The sequence below is a fragment of the Labrus bergylta genome, chromosome 22 (assembly GCF_963930695.1).
Source record: "Labrus bergylta chromosome 22, fLabBer1.1, whole genome shotgun sequence".
Classification (NCBI taxonomy): Eukaryota; Metazoa; Chordata; class Actinopteri; order Labriformes; family Labridae; genus Labrus; species Labrus bergylta.
Window position 1 is genome coordinate 21,366,215 of NC_089216.1, and position 24,133 is coordinate 21,390,347.

At 40.4% G+C, this 24,133-nt stretch overlaps 1 protein-coding gene across 1 annotated transcript in view; it reads left to right on the plus strand.

Annotated features, from left to right (window-relative positions):
- The window catches only part of dnah2 (dynein, axonemal, heavy chain 2), a 60,443-nt gene that overhangs the window by 20,730 nt on the left and 15,580 nt on the right, over window positions 1–24,133 (plus strand). Inside the window, 27 exon segments of the mRNA XM_065950265.1 lie at window positions 1,440–1,637; window positions 1,928–2,031; window positions 2,513–2,702; window positions 4,014–4,194; window positions 4,411–4,538; window positions 5,664–5,680; window positions 5,682–5,808; window positions 6,177–6,347; window positions 8,073–8,210; window positions 8,313–8,508; window positions 8,647–8,783; window positions 8,912–8,922; window positions 9,112–9,212; window positions 9,215–9,273; window positions 9,405–9,629; window positions 10,104–10,208; window positions 10,686–10,874; window positions 11,326–11,411; window positions 11,496–11,626; window positions 11,915–11,975; window positions 19,177–19,385; window positions 19,664–19,828; window positions 20,192–20,292; window positions 20,295–20,332; window positions 21,489–21,621; window positions 22,744–22,883; window positions 23,358–23,568. Coding sequence (XP_065806337.1) covers window positions 1,440–1,637; window positions 1,928–2,031; window positions 2,513–2,702; window positions 4,014–4,194; window positions 4,411–4,538; window positions 5,664–5,680; window positions 5,682–5,808; window positions 6,177–6,347; window positions 8,073–8,210; window positions 8,313–8,508; window positions 8,647–8,783; window positions 8,912–8,922; window positions 9,112–9,212; window positions 9,215–9,273; window positions 9,405–9,629; window positions 10,104–10,208; window positions 10,686–10,874; window positions 11,326–11,411; window positions 11,496–11,626; window positions 11,915–11,975; window positions 19,177–19,385; window positions 19,664–19,828; window positions 20,192–20,292; window positions 20,295–20,332; window positions 21,489–21,621; window positions 22,744–22,883; window positions 23,358–23,568 — 3,552 coding nt within the window.

Here is a 24,133-nt window from a genome sequence, read left to right on the forward strand (position 1 = left end):
CAATATTTCTATATCTTGCACTTATCAGAATGCCTTCACTTACATGATTTGATCAGACTTAACTTCTGTCTTTATAATCTTTAATTTGATCAATGGGGAACAACATGTGAAAAGGGTTGATTTAGTCAATCAATCAATCAATTATCTTTATTTGTAAAGCGTCAATTCATAACAAGTTTTATCTCAAGACACAAAAAGTAGGTAAAAGACCTTACTCTTTGTCTTTTAACATTACAAAAGAGCAGGTAAAAAGACCTGACTCATTGTTATGTTACAAAAAGCAGGTAAAAGACCTTACTTATTGCTATATTACAAAGACCCGTCTTAATCTATAATGAGCGTAGCACTAGCAACATTTAGCTAAAGTTACAGTGGTAAGAAAAAAACTTCCTTTTATCAGACAGAAATCTTTTGCAAATCCCAGGCTCATGATGAAACAGCTATCAACCAAAGGGATGGGGGAGATGGGATAAGGTGCAGGAAGAGGGATAGGGAACAAAGGGGGGGGAGGGGGGTTGGGTGTTCAGGTAGGCCATCCATCAACGAGCTCCCAGGAAAACATGTGGTTAGTAACTGAGATTTAGAGATAGCGATTTAGAGATAGCGACATGCAGTAATATGATGTATATGCACACAGGGAGTGTCCTCTTTAGTGTGCTCTTATCTGAAGTGTATCTTTAATCTATGTCTCCAACTACAGAATGTTTTTTAAAGGTCCCATATTATGCCTTTTCTGGTTTGTATGCCCTTTAGTGTGTTTTCCAAGTGTCCTGTGCATGTTTAGGCACATCTATGTGCAAAAATTCAAAGTCCGCGGAAACACGGCTTCTCCTACGTCCTCCTGTTAGCTGTAGCATTAGCTGCATGTAACGCTCGGTTCTAGCCCCCCTCGATAAAAATGTGTCAGTCCGACGTCTTTGTCAGTGTGAGATCACTGATCTAAGCCCATTGGCTCGTTGTAGCAAGCCCTGCAGCTCATGTTGAAATTTCCGAGACGCGTGCTGAGCAACGGACCAATAACGACAGAGCGGATCGGCAGACCAATCAGAGCAGACTTGGCCCACGTGGGGTCTAACAGTGTGGGCTCAGCAGAGCGTAGCTGATGGACTCAGAGCGTAGAGGGAGCAAGGAGGAGCAGTACATGAAAACACACTTTTTTCGAACTTTAGCTATTGTGAACGTACAAAAGTAGGTACATAGATTAAATATACGAACCCCAAAAAGGGCATAATATGGGCTCTTTAAATGTTAGATCCCCTAAATGAGTTAGTTGACAAATATTTGGTTTAACTTTTTTTTCTCAAGCTTTCATGTTTCTATTTTGTTAGGTGAGTCTCTTTTCAGAAAATGATCCTTACCCTGCCGTTCTCTCTTATTTATTACATAGCACACATAATGATCTTAGAACTAACGCTTAAACCTTTGTTACAACTGTCTTTGTTTCCAACATCTCCATGCTTCAGAGGTATTCAGAACGCATCCGTGGCAACCTCACCAAAGTGCTACGTTTTAAGATAGTAGCGCTTGTCACAGTGGAGGTCCATGCTAGGGATGTCATTGATAAGCTGGCCAAAGCAGGCTGCAGTAACATTGATGCCTTTGAGTGGCTCTGCCAGCTGCGGCTATACTGGGAAAAGGTATGTACTGAGAAAAGCCAATGGGAATCACTGGAAGGAAACTATTTTTTGAAAAGTGAGGGGAGCCACAATTTCAGCAATTTTTAGTCCTGGCTTCGTTGCTTTTCAGTTGTTTTGTTTGATAAGGGCTGAAAAATCATCTGATCCTCTCAATGACTGTTTTTCCTTTTTATGGTTCTAATCGATATATACCTTGACTTAGGAATTAGTACAGATACATTGTTTTGAATTATTCCAACTGCATTAGGAAAACATCTTTAAACTTTCTCCCTTTTTTCATCTATCAATAGGAAATAGATGATTGCATAATCCGACAGACCAACACACGTTTCAAGTATGGATACGAGTACCTGGGCAACTCTGGACGCCTTGTCATCACTCCTCTTACTGACAGGTTGCTATCAATCATTAGCCCTTCTCAGACTGCGTTTCTGCAAAAACACTGTCAATGTTACTTCATGTGTCACTTCTTAAATGTTTTTGTTTAATTTGATACTCATGCCCAGTTTTGTTAAACTAAAAGATTTAAGTAAACTACAATGGAGCAGAGGCAAGCAACCAAAAGCATTATTACTACATACCGGTACATACATTCATACGTTGACTTGGTAACTACTCTTTTATATTCACAGATAAAAGTCTCATTTCAGTCATCATCTTAATTGTTATGTATCAAATTGCTTTTTTTTGGACCTCGTGTTCAATAGTTAGTGATGACATCCAATAATGCATTGTTTTATATTTTTCTATCAGTGCCTGTCTGTTTTCTTTGTTAAAAATAAGAATTTAAAATATTCTGATCATATGGTATGCATTTAACAAAAAAACAAAAAAAAGGTCTTCTTAAAGAAATGTTCAATATTTGATTTGTTCAGGTGTTACATGACCCTGACGACAGCACTCCATCTCCATCGAGGGGGCTGTCGTCAGGGTCTAGCTGGCACTGGGAAAACAGAGACCACAAAGGACTTAGGCAAATCTCTGGGCATGTATGTGATCGTAATCAACTGCTCTAAAGGACTGGACTACAAGTCCATGGGACCGATGTACTCTGGTCTGGCACAGGTAGGGCTCATGCTGATAATGTTCATAATGAAGGTGACAATGATTTGATTAATAACAAAGATAATGTTTTCTCCCCTACATAAGAAGAAGTACAGTTTTTGTTTTTCATGATGCCATGTACGTGAGCATACTGTTCATTGTCAGAAACTTGGGTTGGGGTGTGTCAGGGTCAGTTTTTATTTCACAAAGTTGTTATTTAAACCATGCTTTGCCATGTTTTTAAAAAACATTGAACTACAGGCTGTTCTAGTTTAGAAAGGTTGCTCTTTCTCTGTATTTGTGTCGGCCATATTCATGTTTAAATAGACACCTGGGGCCCATTTCAGAAAGAAGGATCAAGTGTAACCCTGAGCTCTGAGGGTTTTTACCCTCAGGTAGGAAACACAGCTGAGTCCATTAAATCCACTCTGAGTAGGTTAATTGGGTGTTCAGCGTAACTAAAAAAAAAAGCCAACATTAATTGAGCCCAGATACTACGATTCACCATGGCAACAGGTGACAAAAAAGAGGTCATCGTATGTTAACCCTCTGGAAATATACATCTTCATATGGGCACACGGTGAATATGAACAAGTTTTAAGAAGAAGAAAACACTGCTGCTGCGTTAGCACGTAATGTAGGCTAGTCTATTCATTTAATATTTAATCAGAATTATAATAGCCTATTGCAAGTGAAAACTGGTGGATTGGTATTAACCCTAAGTTTTATTTTTATTAAGATGCAATCCAGCAGGAGAAAAGTGACTTTAAAGCAGCTAAAAATGAAATATAAGAACAAACTAGGCTACCTTATTTGAATCATATTTGACATTGGCCGATTAAACAAAGTAATCTTCATTGAATGTCTATTTGAATGTGCATTAGCTTTATCCCCAACATAACACTGTATTCACACAGTCCTATCACCTTTATCCTGTTTAGTTCTTAATTAGCCCTAATTAAATGAACAGCTCCCGACGTAAATGTAGGCTCTTATTCCCTGCTGAGTAATGCAGCCCCTTCATCTTGACGCTCCTCGACTAAAAGACAGGTTTATAGGCTATAGTAGGCTGTATGCCTAACGTATAATATTTAAGTTTAAGTTACCTTTCTCTGGAACGGCCTTGGGTTACCACTCTTTCTCGGGTTTGAGTGACTGCCCTTTCTGAAACGGGAAACCCAGAGTTTCCCACATCTCAGGATTAACAGACTTAACTTGCTCATTGAAACGGCCCCAGGTCGGTATGATCAAAACATGACAGTTGCTTTCTTATCAAGCTAATGAAAAAGAGTTATACAAAGATTATTTTGTTTTAATTTCCACCCTAAACAGACAGGAGCATGGGGTTGCTTCGACGAGTTCAAGCGTATCAACATCGAGGTGTTGTCTGTAGTGGCCCAGCAGATCCTTTCCATCTTGCCTGCCCTTTTGGCCAAACAAACCAAGTTCCACTTTGATGGACAGCAGATACGTCTTTTCCGATCATGTGGAATTTTTATCACTATGAATCCTGGTAAGTTAATATTAATGTGTACCTGTATATATTGCATTTAAAGTTGCCATCTTTTAATAAAAAATAAGTAGAGTATTAAGTTTGACAGATAATGATATTGTTAATAATTGTTTGTAACATTCTGAGTTGGTGTTTTAATTATTATTTTGTTTAGATAATGATCTTTTTCAGTTTTTGTTATTGTTGTATTTAGTCTCGATTCATTCTTCTTCCAAGGTTATGCTGGTCGGTCCAAGCTCCCAGACAACCTTAAGTCTATGTTCAGACCTATCTCTATGGTGGTGCCAGACTCCACTCTGATTGCTGAGATAATACTGTTTGGAGAGGGCTTCAACAACTGCAAGGTACGACTAGTCAAATCACTATTACACTGCAAACTAGTAAAACAGAACTGATGGACAAAGAAAAGGCTGATGTGCATCTTACTCTAAAAGTCTTTCTTCATTTAAAAATATTTGGGATTTACGTATACAGGTTTTAGGTACAAGTATGTTTGTTTACTTCTCTACAGTAGTCTCTGTAAACACTTAAATTATTAGTATTATTATGTTGTGTTCATCTTTAGTATAAAAAGTGTTTTACTTTTCAATACTGTACAACAACACCATGAACAGCAGCGTTATTCAATGTCTACAAAAAGTTGTGTACTGTCCAAAGTCCCAAATAAAGCACATATCAAGATTATATCCTGTTTTTTTAAAAACTAGGTATATTACCTGGAGTGCTCACTCAGAAAACCAGTGTACTTCCTGAACACTCTTTATTGGTAAAGATGAAAAGGTAGGTGAGGAATGAAGACTAAGACGAGGCAAACAATGCATACACAAGACTGGAAACTCTGAAAACTTTTATGATTATGTATACTGATATATATTTAAATCAAAATGTTAATATATGTTAGGGCAGTAATGTCATTCTGAAGTCAAGATTATTGTACTGGTTATAGACAAGTACAAAAATGCAATTCATTCAGAAACCTGGAAAAACATGGAGTAATTACAATATCTGTCACTGTCTCACTTTGTCGCTACAACACCTTTTTTTTTTTTTCTAAAGTGAATGTACATGTTCAGATGCTTTAATTTATCTTCTTTTTCTTTTTCACTCTAAGTTTAAATACACAGTGTCTTCTAGAAAAATCTTGTTGAAGAATCACAACCTTTATTCCTCCTTCTTTTATGTAAAGAGCTGAGGTAGACTCTTTCACACTAATGTTACCAAGTCAATCAGATTTATTCAGTCAAAAACAATCCCTGTCTAAGTAAAACATTTCAATGTGTGTCTAAAGTTGTCAGGGTCTTGTTATTGTGTTGGATATGTCTGGATTAAATGTCAGAATGTGGAATGGTTTAGAGTCATGATCATCTATGTCCTCATGCACAAATATTCTGCTTTCTGACTCTTTTCTGCCTACTATATCTATTATCATGTAATAATTTGAACTCTGTCTCTTTTTTGTGTCCTTATAGCTTCTGGCTAAGAAAGTGTTACTCCCTAGCTGTGCAGCAGCTCTCTAAACAGGACCACTACGATTTTGGACTGCGAGCCCTAACTTCCTTGCTTCGTTATGCCGGAAAGAAGCACAGAGTTTGCCCTAACGTACCCGATTAAGAAGTAGGTATCTCTCTGTTTCAATACTTTGACACTAAAGGCGTTTCAAAACTTGATCAGGGCTCATTGGATCCATTTATACAAAACAAACCTTTAATACAGGTATTTTAGATTCATTTTTTCAAAGATAAGTTGACTATTTTATTTTGGTTTCCATATGACAAGTAGACATGTCTTATTCAAACATCCTGGCTTTTCATTTTAGCCTTAACCAAACTTATACATTCAAAGGTCTACATGAAGTATTATATAATGCTTCAGCAATCATGGTTACCCAAGTCAGGTGGGCATCTGTCAAATTAAAACAATTTGTACATATTTGGCTCTCTGTGTTAATGGACCTCCACTGAATGATGAGCATAAAAATTCAGATTTTGAAACACGTTACAGGAATCTCGCTAAAAAAACTCCCATGCATGGGAATGGCAGGCTGTTGCTAAGGTTGTCATCTAAGGCTGTCGTCTTCAGATGTGCCGCTGTTCAACGGGATTACCCAGGACTTGTTTCCTGCTTTAGAGACACCTGTTATAGACTATGGCAAAGTAAATTAGTGGTGCAGATTAAAATTCCTATTGTTATTGTACACCAATGGCCCCATTCACTTAGATGGATTGCGGGCACTAAAAGCTTTAACATCATTTGCTCCCACTATCTGCTCCGTGTTATGGTCTAATTCACAAAGGTTTTAGCGCAAATGATATTCAGGTGCAAACACGCTAATCCCATCAATGCACATTCACGCACCAGTCACAAAGGACACATTAGGCATGTGGCTGCAGGATCTGGGAATCAAACCCCTGCCCTTCCGAGTTGACCGACTCTATCAGTGTCAGCTGTCCCTTTTATTCTAACCTGGTCTGAAGATAAAAAATATTTTAGACCATGTTTTATTAAGTAACATCAAAACAAATTAAAACTCCAAATAGGGGGTACCAGTAGCCTAGTGGTTAGTGCGCAAGCCCCATGTACAGAAGGGGCTGCCCGGGTTCAGACAGGCCATCCAACAATCATGAATAGGGTTAATATGTTAACGCATGACGCGATCATGCATACATTTTATTTTATTTTCTCGCAAGTGTCGTGTATAGTGCCCACTTATACAATCATAAGTGGCCGTGGACATTTACATTTGAAAAGCAAGGCAATAGAAATGTTCAGGTAGCTTTTCTACGATCAACCCAGCAGTCTCCTTTCATGTGAATCAACCAGTGGCTCAGTGTTTGTTTTGAAATAGATCATCACTGTTTCAAAGTATTTATTTGTCAAAATGGGTAGTGGTGCAGAGGTCTGTTATGTTGTGGTCTGTAAGGCTGTAGCCTCGAGAAAAAACCTTTATATGTGCGGGTATTTGAAGATTAACTGAGGTAACCAGTTGTTGTAGAAGCAGCCAAACTAAAATGTGACCAGGAGGCTGACATCATAGAATGATACGTAATGGATTTGATGAAATGTCACTGTTCAGGTGGTGCACGCTGTAAGGCAGGACGCAGGTGATTAGGCGTTAATTTTGTTTTAGTGAGATTGAATCCAGCTCGGCGCGATCATGAACATGTATTATATTTTCTTTATTTTGTATTTTGCTTAGGTGGCTGGGATGAAGTGCTCACTCATACAATCATATTTACCGCAGTAGATATGAGTTGCGATTTGAAATCAGTTAAATTATAATCTTAATCATTCAGGCACTCGCCAGGTCAGCTACGTTTCCTCTCAGTGATTGTAACATCTGCTGTCGCCATGACAAACCTTTGACGTTTGTAAACAAAGGTAACCAGTTAAACTGAAAACCAGACAACATACAACACCGGATAAGTAACCTAGCTTTACAACATTTCAGCTAACCTTAGACTGCTTATATGTTAGCTAGCTAGATAACGACTTTAACCAATGACACATAAATCACTTTTTTACTTACCGAAAGAACTGCAAAGATCCCTTATCTCCCACAGGTCGGTTAGAACTGTTTACTGCAGAACAACTCATTTTCCAGCTCAAAAAAGACGAAAAAACTGAACGGAAAAATGCAATGGCGTCTTGGCTTTCCTTCACTTCTAAAACAATTGTTTTAATTTGACATCCTCACTGTTGTACATTATTTATCTTTGCTATTTTCAGAGTTCTGTCTCTTCAGTATAGAACATAGTAATACTGAAATTCATCTTTTACAGTGACATGAATCAGGTGTTTTTTTTATATTCAACTTACATATCTTGATCAGTGAATTAAACGATCGAACAGAAAAAGCTAAATGAATTCTTTGGTCGTAGGTGTCTCTGCTGTTTGAAGTGGAGAACCTGGCACAGGCCTCTCCAGCTACTGTGTCCCGCTGTGGGATGGTCTACAATGATTACGCTCATCTGGGATGGAAGCCTTTTGTTCAATCCTGGCTGGACAAACGACACAAGGTACAATGGATTCATTACTAATCATTTCACATGATACTCTTTCGTGGTTCGCTTTTCACTCTCATTTTACTGTCATCTAACCATTACTCGATTTCTTCACAGGCTGAAGTGGAACATTTAAAGCCGATATTTGAGAACTATATAGAGAGCACGCAGGACTTTAAGAAGGTCAACTGTAAGGAGCTGATTCCAATCACTGAGCTTAATGGAATCACCTCATGCTGCCGTCTCTATGACTCCCTAGCTACATTCAGCAATGGGGTAGGAGTAATGAATCATTTTCTAGTGTGCCTTTAATGTTGAGCTTTAATGATTTTTGGTGTAACTAACTGTAATATAAACATGCATTATCAATCTCCAATTTAGTTCATAATCCCCATCATCCCATCCAAAACAATCCCATTGTAAAAAGTTTTTTTTGTCTCCCATTCTCCAGGTAAACACCTGGGTAGGATGGTGGCTCTGTGGTTTGTCTTCAGCCTTATCTGGTCCATCTGTGCCTCTGTTGATGAGGATGGACGCAGGAAGATCGACAACTTCCTGCGGGAGATGGAGGGAACATTCCCCATCAAGGTTTGAAAAGATCTTTTGTTGCATGCCATTGTCTTCTCTTCGCATTTTTTTCTGCATCTTTCCCTTTCAAAAAAGGTAAAAAAGTGTATTTATAAAGTGTATTTGTTTTGAATTACTGATATATAAAGACAGTCAAAATGTACCGTCCCTTATACCGAGGTTTCTTGTTTACCCCACACTTCAAATGCTGTGGTTTAACTTTGTTTTGATACAAAAACATGTTTTATTCATTCATCCATCTGCTGATTTTGAGACTGTAAAAATACCTGGATAACCCAAAGCCTATAAGAACAATACATTTTACATGTCCCTCTCTACTCTCTTGAAGGGCTCCATTCTATAAAATAGTGGTTCCTACAGTGGACACAGTTCGCTACAACTTCTTAGTGGAGGCTCTGGTGTTAGGTCTGTACCCAGTGCTGCTCTCTGGGGCATCCTGCAGGACCTAGATAACAAGTGGACTGCCTTGACTATCAACATGTCTTCACAGGTTGGTGCCTTCACAGCTTTCATTTATTTTTTCACCACTGCTTTCATTTCAAAATTGGATTGTCAAATTGTTTGTTGTTTCTAATAGATTCTGTATTTTTTTTCTCTTTCTCTGTCATTACTATTGTCCAGACAATTTCTAATAACATCCAAGCCATTGTGGAGAGTCGCATAGAGAAGAGAACCAAAGGTGTGTTTGTGTCAACAGGAGGGAAGCGCCTGCTTTGTTTCCTGGATGACCTAAACATACCAGCTCATGACCTCTTCGGCTCTCAGCCACTGCTGGAACTGCTGCGCCTTTGGATCGACTATGGCTTCTGGTATGACTGCCAGAAACAGACCCTAAAGTTTGTCAAGGTGAGCTAGATCATTTCTGAAGAGTGTGAAATTATTTGCAACATCAGAGATCAACCGTGTAATTAAACTATTAGTCCTCTAGACTTAGTATAACAATTTACAATTAGATATGCTAACATGCTGCTTAAAACTCAGGATTTTCAGAATTGCATTAAAAGTATTAATAAGTTAATATTTATACTAAGATAGGATGATTTATTTGGAGAAAACTGAGCACCCCATATAGCTGGAATGGAATGATCCTTGTGTCCTTAGCCATATTAGACTGTGAGATTAGTGGACTGAGGTTCCTTCAAGTGAATCGTTGAAGATCAGACTATTTGGGGTCAGACCAATTAACATCCTTTTCAGTAAGAGAGAAACAAAAGCTTAACATGTAAAAAAAAAAAAAAAAAAAAAAATCAGTTGGTGTTAATTTCTTAAACAACCCTTTAACTCTATTAAGTGTGTTCATGTATGTGTCTCGTTCTTTAGGACATGTTCTTGTTGGCATCAATGGGACCTCCTGGTGGAGGGAGGACTCACATTTCTGGGCGCTTACAGAGTCGATTCAACCTCATCAATATGACCTTCCCTAATGTAAGTCTTGACATGTTTCCCTCCCCTGCAAGCCATGCCCCGTCTTTTCTGCTTAAATCTGTGACAATGTAAAGTAAGTAGAATAATTGTATTTACTCATAAGCATTCAAATGTGTTAAAATTAAAACCTTTCTTACTATGCACTCCTCTTAAAATCAACTCTATTTTAACCTTTTAAAGATATCTGTCTTTTTTAATCTGTTTATTGAACTTCTGTCAACCTTTTTTTCAATTTTTCTGTGTGTGTTTTTTTGTAGTGTTTCTCTTCACTCTGTTTTTTTATTACCACAAAGAATTAAGAGTTGCTTTTGAAATGAGGGGTGCCATATTGCATTCAGGAAGTGAAAAACCTGACCCTTGAGTTACATTGACTCAAGAACATGTGAAGTTGAAATTGATATATCTTTTGAACATGTTTGTATTATATCTTAAAAAGCTGTACTGGACTTGAACACATCTGTCCTTTTTGCTATGCAGGAGTCCCAGATCAGACGGATCTACAGTACCATGATCAACCAAAAGCTGCAGGGGTTTAAGGAGGAGGTGAAGCCCATTGGAGACATTCTGACCCAGGCCACCTTAGAACTGTGTTATGCTGTTTCTGCTTGTTTTCTTCCCACTCCAGCAAAGATACATTACCTCTTCAACCTCAGGGATATCTCCAAGGTACAAATTAATATATATATACTGTATATATATATATATATATATATATATACTGTAGATGGATTAGAGCTTTATGAGTAAACCACCTGCATAGCTGTACAGAGAGTACTTACAGAAAATGGGTTTGTTAAGAAAGCCTGAACAGGCTTAACAAGCCTGATTGACAAAAGGTAGTTCAATTTTGTTACTATAGACTTTATTTGGCATCCTCGATATACTGGATGAACCAGATGCCTTGTTTAAGTGTTTTAGCAAACATGCTAGTTCTCAACACCTGTCCACAGATGGGTACTCTTACATACACCTAATATCAATTATTCTGGGTGTGACATACTGTAGGTCAGAAAAAGATTAAGATTTCTATGAAGATTGATTATACGATCATACTATGTTCAAATGTTACATGAGACAATGAGATAAATGTATTTTTGTCCCATTACACCCGTTTTAGGTGTTTCAAGGTCTGCTAAGAGCTCACCCTGACTTCCATGATACCAAAAACAACATCACTCGACTCTGGATCCATGAGTGCTTCAGGTAACCAACCTAATAGTCAAGTTTCATGTGTTTATTCTGTGTTTATGCACATGATAACTTGTTGTTTTTCTTTCTTTATTTCAGAGTCTTCTCGGACAGGCTTGTAGATCGCAGTGACATTGAAGTCTTTATTGCTTTGCTTGGGGAGAAACTGGCCTCACTCTTTGACCTCACGTTCCACACCATCTGCCCGAACAAACAGCCACCTATATTTGGTACATTTACGACCGTAAACACATCAATCAATTTCAATCAATCAATTTTTTTTGTATAGCGTCAACTCATAACAAGTGTTATCTCAAGACACTTTACAAAAAGCAGGTAAAAGACCTTACTCATTGCTATATTACAAAGACCCGGCCTATCCTGTTCATACATCAAAGCTTTGAAGAATGCTTGTGTGTATTAGATATAGGATTAATTTATAAAATGATGGAACTGACACACGACTATAAGTAGCTTTAAATGTGTTTATTGTGTTCATTTTTTTGTGTATGGTTCAGGTGATTTCCTGAGCGGTTCTGGTGTGTATGAAGACCTGCTGGATGTCAAAGGTCTTAAGAAGTAAGTGCTAAAGTCTCTCCAGCCAAAGTACTGCGGACAACTCTCCTGATTCTCTTTGACTGCCAGCATAAAGGTGAGAATCTTCCATTCTCTCCCATCAGCATGATGAGGTGTCCGCCTTGAGTGCCTCCATCAGGAAGGTTACCCATTGAGGAATCACTAAACACCACTAGTTTTAGTGACCGGTCCTCTCCAAGGTGCTGAAACCTCAAGGTCACATCTTCTGATTTCAGGTTTCTGATTAGTTTGTTTGCATTGTGCAGGGTCTGAACAGTGGCATTTTTTGTACCAGATGCCAGCATGGAAATGTCACACAAAATGTCAGGTCTACTCTTCCTTCACCCACAATATTTGGCCAATCTTTGACTTGAGCATCTCAGTTTCAGTTTCTATTAAGGATCCTCTCTCTCAGTTGCTCTGGTGGGGTCCACAGGAATGGGCTGCAGATTTTTTATGTACATACTTTGTTGTACCTGTATCTCATCCTTCAGAGAGTGAATCTCTATTCCAATGTAGTTGAAGCTGTTGTGTTCTTCACATCCAACCTGGAAAACAGCTTTCAAGTGAGGGATAACTGTTGTGGAAAATGTCTTTGTACCACCCCAAATGAAATCATCCACGTGACAAGCAAGAATCCCCATCACATTGCAGGAGTCATCCAGCCAATAGAACACTGCTGGATCAACTTGTGACACAGTGGCTCCCAAATTCTGCATTGTGTCTTTTACTCTGTTATACCAATACAGAGAAGCATCTGCAAGACCATAAACACACTTTTTCAGCTTCCAAAGATGGCCTTGCCTCTGGGCTTCTTGGGGAGGCCTGACATACACATTTCTAGCCAACTCTTTACCTTGTAGAAAGGCTGCTTTAATGTCCTTGGAGTTCAGCGGCCACTTCTTTTGGCATATGACAGCCATTATCATTTTCAGAGACTCTGAGGCACAGGTAGGTGAGTCTTTTTGGAGTTCCTGAGTGTTCATTTCTTCAAAGCCTCTTGAGATGAGATGAGATGAGATTCAACTTTATTGTCATTACACATATACAAGTATAGAGTAACGAAATGAGGTTTGGCATCTCACCAGAAGTGCAAATAAGCAGAAAGTGCAAGAGTCTGTGCTATGTACAGTAATTACAAAATTTACAGATGTAGACTAAAAAAAGTGAATTATTAGGTATATCTGGATGGCTGGATTAATGGGATGCTATAAATATAAATAAATGCTATAAATAAGTAATGCTACAAAATAAGTGTATTCTTAGGATTATAATATACAGATTAAGGTGCAGTGAGCATGCTATACTAATAATATACAGATTAAGATGCAGTGAGCATGTTAGTTTACAGATAATATAAAGAATATGGACATAATATGAACATACTATAATACAATAATACAGATGGATGAGAGATGTGTGTGTGTGACCAGGAGGAGTGGTGGGGGGATGATGGGTGTGAGGTGATATGCAGGGGAAAGGGGGGGGGGGGGGTCAGCAGGGGGCGGAGAGAGAGAGGGAGAGAGAGAGAGAGACAGAGTTCAGAGTTCGGGGGGTAGAGTTTAGTAGAGAAACAGCTCTGGGGAAAAAGCTGTTCCTCAGTCTGCTGGTTCTGGTCCGGAGGCTTCTGAAGCGCCTGCCGGAGGGCAGGAGGGTAAACGGTCTGTGGGCAGGGTGGGAGGAGTCTTTAAGGATGCCATGAGCTCGCCGCAGACAGCGTTTTCTTTGGACATCCTCAATGGCAGGAAGTGGACACCTTGTGATGCGCTGGGCGGTTTTTACCACCCGCTGTAGCGCCTTACAGTCTGTGACAGAGCAGTTTCCGTACCAGACTGAGACACTGCTGGTCAGGATGCTCTCGATCACACAGCAGTAGAAGTTCATCAATACAGCTGAAGACAGGTGGTGTCTCTTCAGTGTCCTCAGGAAAAAGAGGCGTTGATGAGCCTTCTTAACCAGACTGGAGGTGTTAGTGGACCAGGAGAGGTCCTCTGTGATGTGGGTCCCCAGGAACTTGAAGCTGGAGACACGTTCAACAGCCATCCCGTTGATGTGAATGGGGTTGTGCGTGCTTCCTCTTTCTCTCCTGAAGTCCACGATGATCTCCTTCGTCTTGCTGGTGTTGAGGAGCAGGTTGTTGTCAGCACACCAGGCGGCCAGATGCTGTACCTCCTCCCTGTAGGCCGTGTCATCGTTGTTGCTGATGAGGCCAATCACCGCTGTATCGTCCGCAAACTTGATGATGGTGTTGGATCCATGTACAGGTCTGCAGTCGTGGGTGAAGAGGGAGTAGAGGAATGGGCTCAGCACACAGCCCTGTGGTACGCCTGTGTTGAGTGTGATGGTGGTGGAGCAGGTGTGTCCTGACCTAACATACTGAGGTCTGTTGGTCAGAAAGTCCATTATCCAGTGACGGAGGGAGGTGTTGAAGCCCAGGTCTCCGAGTTTAGTGTTTAACTTGGAGGGGATGACAGAGTTGAATGCTGAGCTAAAATCAACAAACAGCATTCGTGCGTATGTGTTGTTATTGTCCAGATGTGTGAGCACAGAGTGCAGCGCAGTGGAGACTGCATCCTCTGTACTCCTATTGCTGCGGTAGGCAAACTGGTATGGGTCCAGTGTGGGTGGGAGGCAGTTTTTCAGGTGTGCTAGGACCAGTCGGTCAAAGCACTTCATTATGATGGGTGTGAGTGCTACAGGGCGGTAGTCATTCAGGCCTGTCGGGCTGGGGTGTTTCGGCACTGGGACAATGGAGGTGGCTTTGAAGCATGCTGGCACAGCTGCTTGGGCGAGGGACAGGTTGAAGATGTCCGTAAAAACCCCAGTGAGCTGCTCCGCACATGCTCTAAGCACGCGCCCGGGGGTGCCGTCTGGACCAGCAGCCTTTCGAGCGTTGATCCGGCTCAGTGCAGCGTGGACGTCTGTGGAGGTGAGTGAGAGGGGCTGGTTGTCTGCAGGAGGTCTGTTCGTGGTCTGCGTCTCTCTGTTGTCTCTATCGAAGCGAGCATAAAAGTGATTTAGCTCGTTCAGGAAGGAGACATCTGTGGTTATCGGGGTGGAGTTTCTGGGTTTATAGTCACTGATGGCCTGGATGCCCTGCCACATGCGTCTGGGGTCGGAGTTGGAGAAGTGTTCCTCAACCTTCAGCTTGTAGCAGTGCTTGGCCTTGATGATGCCCCTCCTCAGGTTTGCCCTGGATACGCTGTAGGCCATTGCATCATCTGATCTGAAGGCAGTGTTGCGGGCCTTCAGCAGGAGACGCACCTCCTTGTTCATCCATGGCTTCTGATTTGGGTACGTGGTGATCTGCTTCCATGTTGTAACACTGTCGATGGTGGTATTGATATAATCCAGCACAGAAGAAGTGTAGGTGTCAATGTCTGTGTGAGAGCCCAAGGTAGCCTGAGAAGCAAACATACTCCAGTCTGTGTGATGGAACTTGTCCTGAAGTACAGAGTCTGTCCCCGCTGGCCACACTTTAATCATTGTTACTGATGGATTCACACGTTGGATGAGTGGGGAGTACTTGGGGATGAGGAACAAAGAAAGATGGTCTGACTGTCCCAGGTGGGGGAGGGGGGTCGTGGTGTAGGCTCCTGCGATGTTTGTGTAAACATGGTCCAGAGTTTTGTTTCCTCTTGCAACTAATCTAGCTTTTGGTACAACACCATCAGGTGTTTCCTTGAGAGTGCAAACCCACCTTGTAGAGACGTATTTCTGGCCTTCATCCTTCACCTCTTCAAACACTTCATTCTTTTTCCAGTTGTTGAGCTCAGAATGTTTGGCAGACATGGAAATGTTGTCATTTAAAATGAGTATTTCATCTTTGGGTTAGGGTTAGGGGTTAGGGTTAGGGTAGGGTAAGGGTAGGGTAGGGTCAGTGCATAATTGTGCTTGTTCAGCTGTAACTACCTGAAGATCATTCACTTGTCCCAAGTTAACTGATGCTGTTGTGTCAGCAATTTCTTCAGGCTCTGTGTACTGTAGATTGTACCAGTACTTGTGTTTACCTGTTGCCTTCCCTGCTCGGCTGAGAATTTTACCAGTGTGTGTTTGACCAGTATCATTGTCTGTGAAGGTAACCACATGTCCAATTTTCAGCTGCAGTCTTTCAAAAGTCTTAATTGGGTGGGTTTGTGTAGTGTCAGAAGAACTACCATTCTCGTCCCCTCTAGACTGTTCTACTGTCTGAGGGGGTTCACTGTTGTCCTCTACACTAAGGGGATCATTATTTATAGCCAGGTCTTCTCGACTTTCATTTTCAGTGTCAAAGTTATCCCTTAGCTCAGTTTCAGGTAATGTGTTTTGAGTTTCAGTTACCTCCATCTGATTATCCACTTCTCCCAGCATTGCTTGGGGATGATCTACCTTTTGAAGCCTGTCGTGATGTACACAAACATAGGTGCCCCCGTGTCTGACAAATATTACTGCTCCATCTTGGCTGATGACTACACCAGGACCCTTCCATTCAGTACAATCCACCCGCTTGTAGTAGACTTTTTCCCCTGTTTCGTATCGTTCATCAATGGGCCGCAGTTGTTTTCAAAGTGCTCTTCTGATCCTCTCAGAGCATTCAGCCTCTGCAAATGCTTTCCTTGCAGCATGTAACACTGTGATGTTCTGGGATATCCAAGAGCTCATGCTGGTGCCTTGTAGAGCTGGGGGCGTATCAGTGAGCACTGAAGGCAGATTTGGGTTCTGCCCAAACACCAATTGGTAAGGACTGTAGTCATGTACATTGTGAATAGAGTTTTTTTGCCATCAAGGCCCAGTCTAGGGCTGTCTTCCAGTCACATTCATTGTCTTTTTTTATTTTCAATAAGATTTCAGTGAGTGTCTGATTATGCCTTTCCAAGAGGCCATTGCTCCATGGGCTGTATGCTGCAGTTGTTTTCACTTCAATGTTAAACTTTTCAGCCATGTCTCTCATCTCCTCACTGTTGAATTCACCACCATTGTCACTGAACAGTCTGCGTGGAGGCCCATGAACATTTATCCAGCAGTGAATAACATGCTTCATAATCTCTCTTGGTTTCTTGGAGGTGACGATGCTCCCCGCATTGAAACGTGTAAAATGATCAATAGCATGCAGATACCATACTCCTGGCTCCAGTTCATGTAAGTCCATAGCGACAGTTTCGTTATAGGTTGAGGCCATAGGCAAACCTACCGCTGGCTTAGGCTTTGGTCTGCTGTGTCTGATGCATGTCTCACAGTTTTTTACAATGTCTTTGAGAATTGTGTTGCATTCATCATCTTTATTACCTGAGCAGGCCAGTAGTTTATTAAGTCTGTCAGCTGAGGCATGGCCAAATCTCACTTTCATCAAGGGCACTATCATCTTTTATTTTTACACAATAGTGTCCTGAAGATGTTAATTCAAGTTTGACTGGTTGCTTGAACATTGTCGCTTTATCATTTTCAATGTCCAAAACTGCGCTTGCTCTTTTCAGTGAGGTTTTGCTCAAAAGCAACGGAATATCATCAGGGACAACCTCTGTTTCAATTTGACATCTAGTCTGTCCTATCATGGCTGGGATTGTCACTTTCTTTGCAGAATAACCAACTCTACCATCACCAAACTTGAATGAACGTGCACTCTTTGTGTCCTCTCTGTTAGTCCATTGAGGTAATGATCCAGCCATTTTTCTCCACACACGGTTCTGGTGCAGGCTGCGTCAATTACAGCTGATCCTAAAGATTCCACCATGAAGATTTCAGTGTCAGCCAGTGATTCTTTTGACAACAAAGTAATGTTACACTCTTCAACAGCATCTGTCATTTTTTCATCCTCTGTCAATTTAGCATGTTCATTTTTATGTGGACAATCTTTTGCCCAGTGATATGTGCTTTGGCAGACTGCACATCTGGTTCGTCTCCCATACCTGTCGAGTGGATTTGTGCCCTGCACGGTCCCTTGTTGACTTTGTTTCCCTTCTCTCTTGCCGGGAAATCTTGTGTAGTATGCAGAGTCAGCATCTACACACATTCTTTGTTCACTTGCGCCCTCCTGTGGCGCGTTATCGCCAAAGATTCTCTTCAAAGCTGACTTCATGTTCACAAACGAGAGGCTTGAACAGGCAGTAAGAGCTAGTTGTTTGTCTTTAACACTAAGTCCCGCTGTGTCTAGTAGCTTGAAAGCTAACACGGCATCTGGAAGCTTCATGTCGAACTTACTCAGTCTGTTATATCGACGTTCAAATTCGACAATGTAATCCACCATCGGAACGCTATTTTCCTTCGTTATCCGGTCAAACTCCGTGTATGCCTCGTACTGTCGATCTTTTGCCTCTTTTAAAAACACAGAGTTTAATTTTGTCAGAAGTTTAGTCATTCCATCATCCTTATTCAAGTCCTCTGAGGCGATTTCCAGCGCGCTATCCCTCGCTCTTCCGGTTAGCGACAAGGCAACTGCCAATGCCTGCCAATGCCTTCTTCTCCAAATCGGTAACTAATCTCCAAATTTCTACCTCATTTTTCCAACTTTCATATGACTTCTTCTCATCAAACGGCGGCGGAACTTTATAATTGCCAGCGGCCATCCTCTGCTACCAGTGTTAGTTCAATAATTACCACGAAGACTGTTCATGATCACGTTCTTTACTGGAACTCTTGTTCGACACTTAGTACAGCGATAACCATAACTTACAGCACCCTCTTGCGCCCCCTGTCCCCCATCAACAGTATAGGACATAACACTTAACAAGGAAGTGACCAGAGGCAAAGCACAACATTAACAGCAGTTCTTGACAGCTCTAATCAGTATCTTACTGATGTGAATCTTGACACCTTTGAATCGATTTATCACGATTTTATGATGAATCTTTACATCCCTACAATTAACTGTTACATTGTAGATTTTTCAGAATGCAGAATAATATTCTACAAACATGCGATAATATTTGGTTAGAAAATTTGAATATATGTTTTAAAAAAAAAAAAGTCTGCTGTACAACCACAAAGAGGTCAATAAAATGTTGATTTTATATATTTTTACCATATGCAGCATGCATACAAAAATGTCCTCCTCTAATGCTAACCCTTTCATACTAAAGAACAGTGTATAGTTATTTTCCTTATCACTAAATAAAGTCAGGCCCAAATTGTATAATAAAACTAAATAAAGAAAAAAGGCTGTCATCCATCCAATCACCCAACAACTTGTGAAATGATACTCGATGTCACATCTAAAATTTAAAAAAAGTAAGGTTATGGTGATTATTATTTTTTGTGCTCTGTCCACAGTAACTCTAGCAGTACGTGTGATCAGTCAGCTTAGGGGCAACATGCTGCTGGTCGGTGTGGGAGGTTCTGGTAGACAGAGCCTGTCTAAGATGGCTGCCTTCATCTGTGAGTACCAGGTGTTCCAGGTGGAAGTCACCAAGCAGTATCGCAAACAGGAGTTCAGAGATGGTGAGATTTACTGCACACTACACTCCTATCACAGGCCTACACAGAAAGTCAATAAAGAAAGTCTGCAACCAATGCCCCTAACTTTGGAAAATTTAAAGACAAAGAGCTTAAACTGAGAATTCAAAAAAGATATTACTTTATATTCAGTGAATGTAATGAGACCCCAGCTGATTGACCATGATTTTTGTGTAATAAATAATCTGTCTTAAATCAACTCCCCTCATCTTTTCGTCAGCCAGCTGTCTAACACTAGGTGATTTTCCCGTCTGTGTTTTCAGATATCAAGAAGCTGTACCGTTTGACTGGTGTTGACAACAAGCCTACAGTCTTCCTGTTCAATGACACTCAGATTGTAGATGAGTCCTTCCTTGTGGACATCAATAATATCCTAAGCTCTGGAGAGGTGCCTAACCTCTACAAGCCGGATGAGTTTGTTGAGGTCAGTGTTTTCTGAAAAACTCTTTGTCGCTCCCATCTGTCCATTATGTAAACACCTTGGATTACACTTCCTGTTTAGTTTTTTTCAGTTATTCAATCTCAAGTATTAAAAATAGCATATATGCATTTTGTTTAAAATTAGATTAATTTGGACATAGCAGTACAGCTTTTTTTAATTTAAGGAATATTAAAATTCAAAATGTTTGGAGTTGTTTAAATATTAAGTAAATACAAGAATGTTGTTATTTTTAAAATATTGTTGCATTTTTAAATTGTTCCTTGAACCATTTGATGATCTGATAATATTCTCTCAAATGTTTTTAAAGTAACAGATTTATTTGAAGTTTTGACATCACGACACTCGTCAGGTATGCAACGCTCTGTCAGAGTCGGACAAGACAAAGTGGTGGAGACTCCTGACTCGTTATTTCACTACCTGATCGAGCGAGTGAGGAACAACCTGCACATACTGTAGTTCTCTGTATGAGTCCAGTGGGAGAGCCCTTCAGGTAGAGCAGCACACTGTGTCTTATAACTCTCTGGTTCATAATGTGTCCACTCTTTTCAACTCACAGGTTTAAGGAAATTAACCAAGTATGATTAACAATGCAGTCTTTAGAGGCAATACAGCAGTTATGCCTCTAGCAAATCTATGTGCCATATTGCTTTAACAAAATTGTTTGTACATTACATAAACTACTGTATGTCACTTTGTCATTAAATTAACATCAAGTTCTTCCAATACTAATGCAGTTGTGTTCATAAATCACCAAGTAACCTGTATATCTGTAATTAGTCAATTTATGCTAAAACTTTGTAATAGAATGAAGAAGTATTTTTGCACAAATTATATGCACTTGACATCTGAGCCAGCTGGGACCTTCTATCCAAAGGAGATGTAGTGTCATTGGTGGCCTTTTGCCAGATTAAACATTTTAATGCCTGTTTGATACTTGAGGGAATGAGGTCCTGCATTCACGACCCTCACCAACATATTTACACACTTTTTCTCGTGCTAGTGCCAGAGAGTAGTGGTGGCACTGAACTTCGTAACTTGAATGGCATGCACCATTACCAATATCAACCCTTTTCTGAGGGAGAAGACATCCTTGACACCAGTGGTATAGTGGTGCCTTAAGAAGTGGGTATACTCTTAAATCCCCCCACCCAACCCCACCCCCTGCAAATGTTTTTTTCTTTAAGTGACATGTCCAGCAGAGGAAAAACGGCCTCTGTTATAAACAGTGACATGTAAGACTAGGGAGGGTCATCCCTGCACCATCCTAAAAATTGCAGCATAGTACTGAATATTGTCAATCACTAATTGGTGGGAATCAGAGGAGATTTAGAAGTAGGTATACTCTATGGAGACTGAAAAATAAGTGGGCACACTCCGTATGCCTGTGTATACACTGCTTGACACCCTTGGCCTTTCCAGAACTATTAAATAGGAACTTCATGTATTGAAAGCCTTTGCAGAAAAGAAAAAAATGTATACTGTGAAGCATACACAGGGTGCAAAATATCTTTCTTTATTTTCAATAGTTTCATCATTAACGCCAACTACCTAATGTAGTTGCAGTGATTTGCTGACCCTTTAAAAACATTAGTATTTAATCAGATTATATCTTATCAAAGTTTTAACAAAAAGCTCTTTCTCAACAGAAACCGCATCCTTCAATATCCGCCGCTGGTAAACTGTGCCTCCATTGACTGGTTCTGTGAGTGGCCCAAAGACGCCCTGCTGGAGGTAACTGAGAGGTACTTGGATGGAATGAACCTGGGCTCCCTGGAGGGGGTGAGGCATCTATGCACACACACAAGCAAACACAACTTATAAAGAGTGACTCTAGATTTCACCCTGTGAGTGTTTCACCCTGTAGAGGTGTGTCTTTAAGGCAATGATAGATTTTATTTTTATTTTTTAAGATTTCATTTTGGGCTCTTTTTTATTTTATGCGATAGGAAAGTGAATAGAAAAGGAAACTGGGGGGAGAGAGAGTGGATAATGACATGAAGGAAAGGAGCCACAGGTCGGACTTGAACCTGGGCTGCTCACTTTGACGATGATAGCTTCTTAAATTGTACACCAACTAACCGCTAGGCCATCTGTGCCCTGCAATGATAAATTCTCATAGAAAATTCTGCTAAACCCAAATTCTGTTCCTAATCTGTTTCTAATCAACCTATGATGTCACTGTTTCAACTTTAACAAGTGAGCTGAAGTGCTTCAAGTGCTGCTATGAGAATCGATTAGTCATACACATTTTATATTCTACTTATTTTATATTCACGGGCCAAATTGCAGTCTGAAAAAATGAATGATGTTCCCAAGGAAGACTTGTAGAGTTTTTATTGTCCTGAAATAAATTGGAAGCACCTTGTGGAACAAGAACAGCTGATGTAAAATGTCCAAATGTGAATTTAGACAGTGTGCCACATTTAACCTCAGAGGTGGTATTTCCAAAAAGTAATAGGAGTGGCACCATAATCTCTCAACTGGAGGGTCAGCTGTTTGATTCCCAGCTCCTGCAGTCACATATCAAAGTGTCCTTGGGAAAGACACTGAAACCCAAATCACTCTGGCTTCTGCATCATCTGTGTGTGAATGTGTTTGAATGAGATTAATAAATACTCATTAACTCTTTACATAGAATCTTCTGCCGTGTGTGTGAATGTGATGTGAATTGGTAAGTTTGACCTCTAATGTAAAAAGCGCATTGAGCAGTCAGAAAGTTAGAAAAGCATTATATAAGCTCAAGTCCATTTGACCATTTAAAATGTTTAATTTAAAAGTTAATTCTAGTGTAATAAAAAACATGTTTCAAAGATTTTGGAATCAAAAGTGAGCTATGTGACCAGGTTGTATTCCTTGTTTGAATGTCATGTTAACTATTTTTGAAATACTCTGTTTTGGTAGATCCAGACAAAGGTTGCCAGTATCTTTGTGACAACACATCAGTCGGTAGCGCAGGTCTCTGAACGGATGAAGTTGGAGTTGAAGAGATATAATTATGTGACAGCCACCAATTACCTGGAGCTGGTGTCTGGATACAAAAAGTAAGAGCTTTTCAACTTTCTCCTTCAGTTATTCTTGCTTCTCGTTTCTTCTCCTTTAACACAATCTTTGTGCGTCCATGCAAAGGACTGAGATATTCTTCAGCCAGGGCAGTTGGCAGAAGGTTTTTAGTACATAATGATTATATTTTGATCAACATAAATAATGTTATGGCTTTATTTGATTTTTGTTAAGACTTATTTGGGGCCTCTTATGCGGTTTTTAAAGAGACAGGCAGTGGATAGTGTCAGAAATCAAGGAGAGAGAGAGAGAACTATAAAGCCTCTGTACATGTGGCAAGATAACCACTAGGCCAACGCGCCTCATGTCATGGCTTTTTATACTTACTAACACAATGAAGGAAACTATGTTGCAGAGGAAGCAAAAGAAACAAATTGATTAATGTATCATTCTAAAACAACAGCCCAGGCTTGTCTCTGTCACTATCACCTGACAGTGTGTGTGTGTCCATCCAGGCTGTTGGCAGAGAAACGCAGTGAATTGGGAGAGCAGGTGAGCAAGCTGCGTAATGGCCTATTCAAGATCAGTGATACCCGGGAGAAGGTGGAGGCCATGTCTGTTGAGCTGGAGGAGGCCAAGAAACAGGTGGCCGACTTCCAGAAGCAGTGTGAAGAGTACCTGTCTGTCGTCGTACAGCAGAAACGAGAGGCCGATAAGCAGCAGATAGTATGCTAGTTTTACAATATACACAAAATACTACATTGATAAACCAAATCCCTCTGTATGTGAGTCAGAGCCATGGAGGTAAGCGGTTGTCTTCTGGCTACCAGGAATTAGTAACACACTCACACCTGTAACAAACTAATATTAGATGTATTTGTTCAATGTATGACAGCAAGGGCCTATTCAAAACACAGTACTATTTGTTAAAGAGGACATATTATCCCCCCTTCTCCACCTTTTCAAACAGTCCCCTGCGGTCTAAATGAAACATCTGTGCTGTGCTTTGGTCAAAATATAACATGAATCAAGCACCAGAGGAGGTTTGTGACCCTGTATAAACCAGCTCTCTCAGAACGGGCCGTTTTGGTGTGTGTGTGTGTCTCTTTAAATGCAATGAGCTGCCCCCAGGGGAGGGAAGGGTATTTTTTTTTTTTACCAGAATCCCACTGTGACATCACAAGGAGAGCACATTTGAAACAGAGCATTTTTCTCTGTGTTGTAAGACTTATGCAGACCACAAACAAAGGACTGGATGGGTTTATTTCACATGTTGTGGGTCAGTAGACAC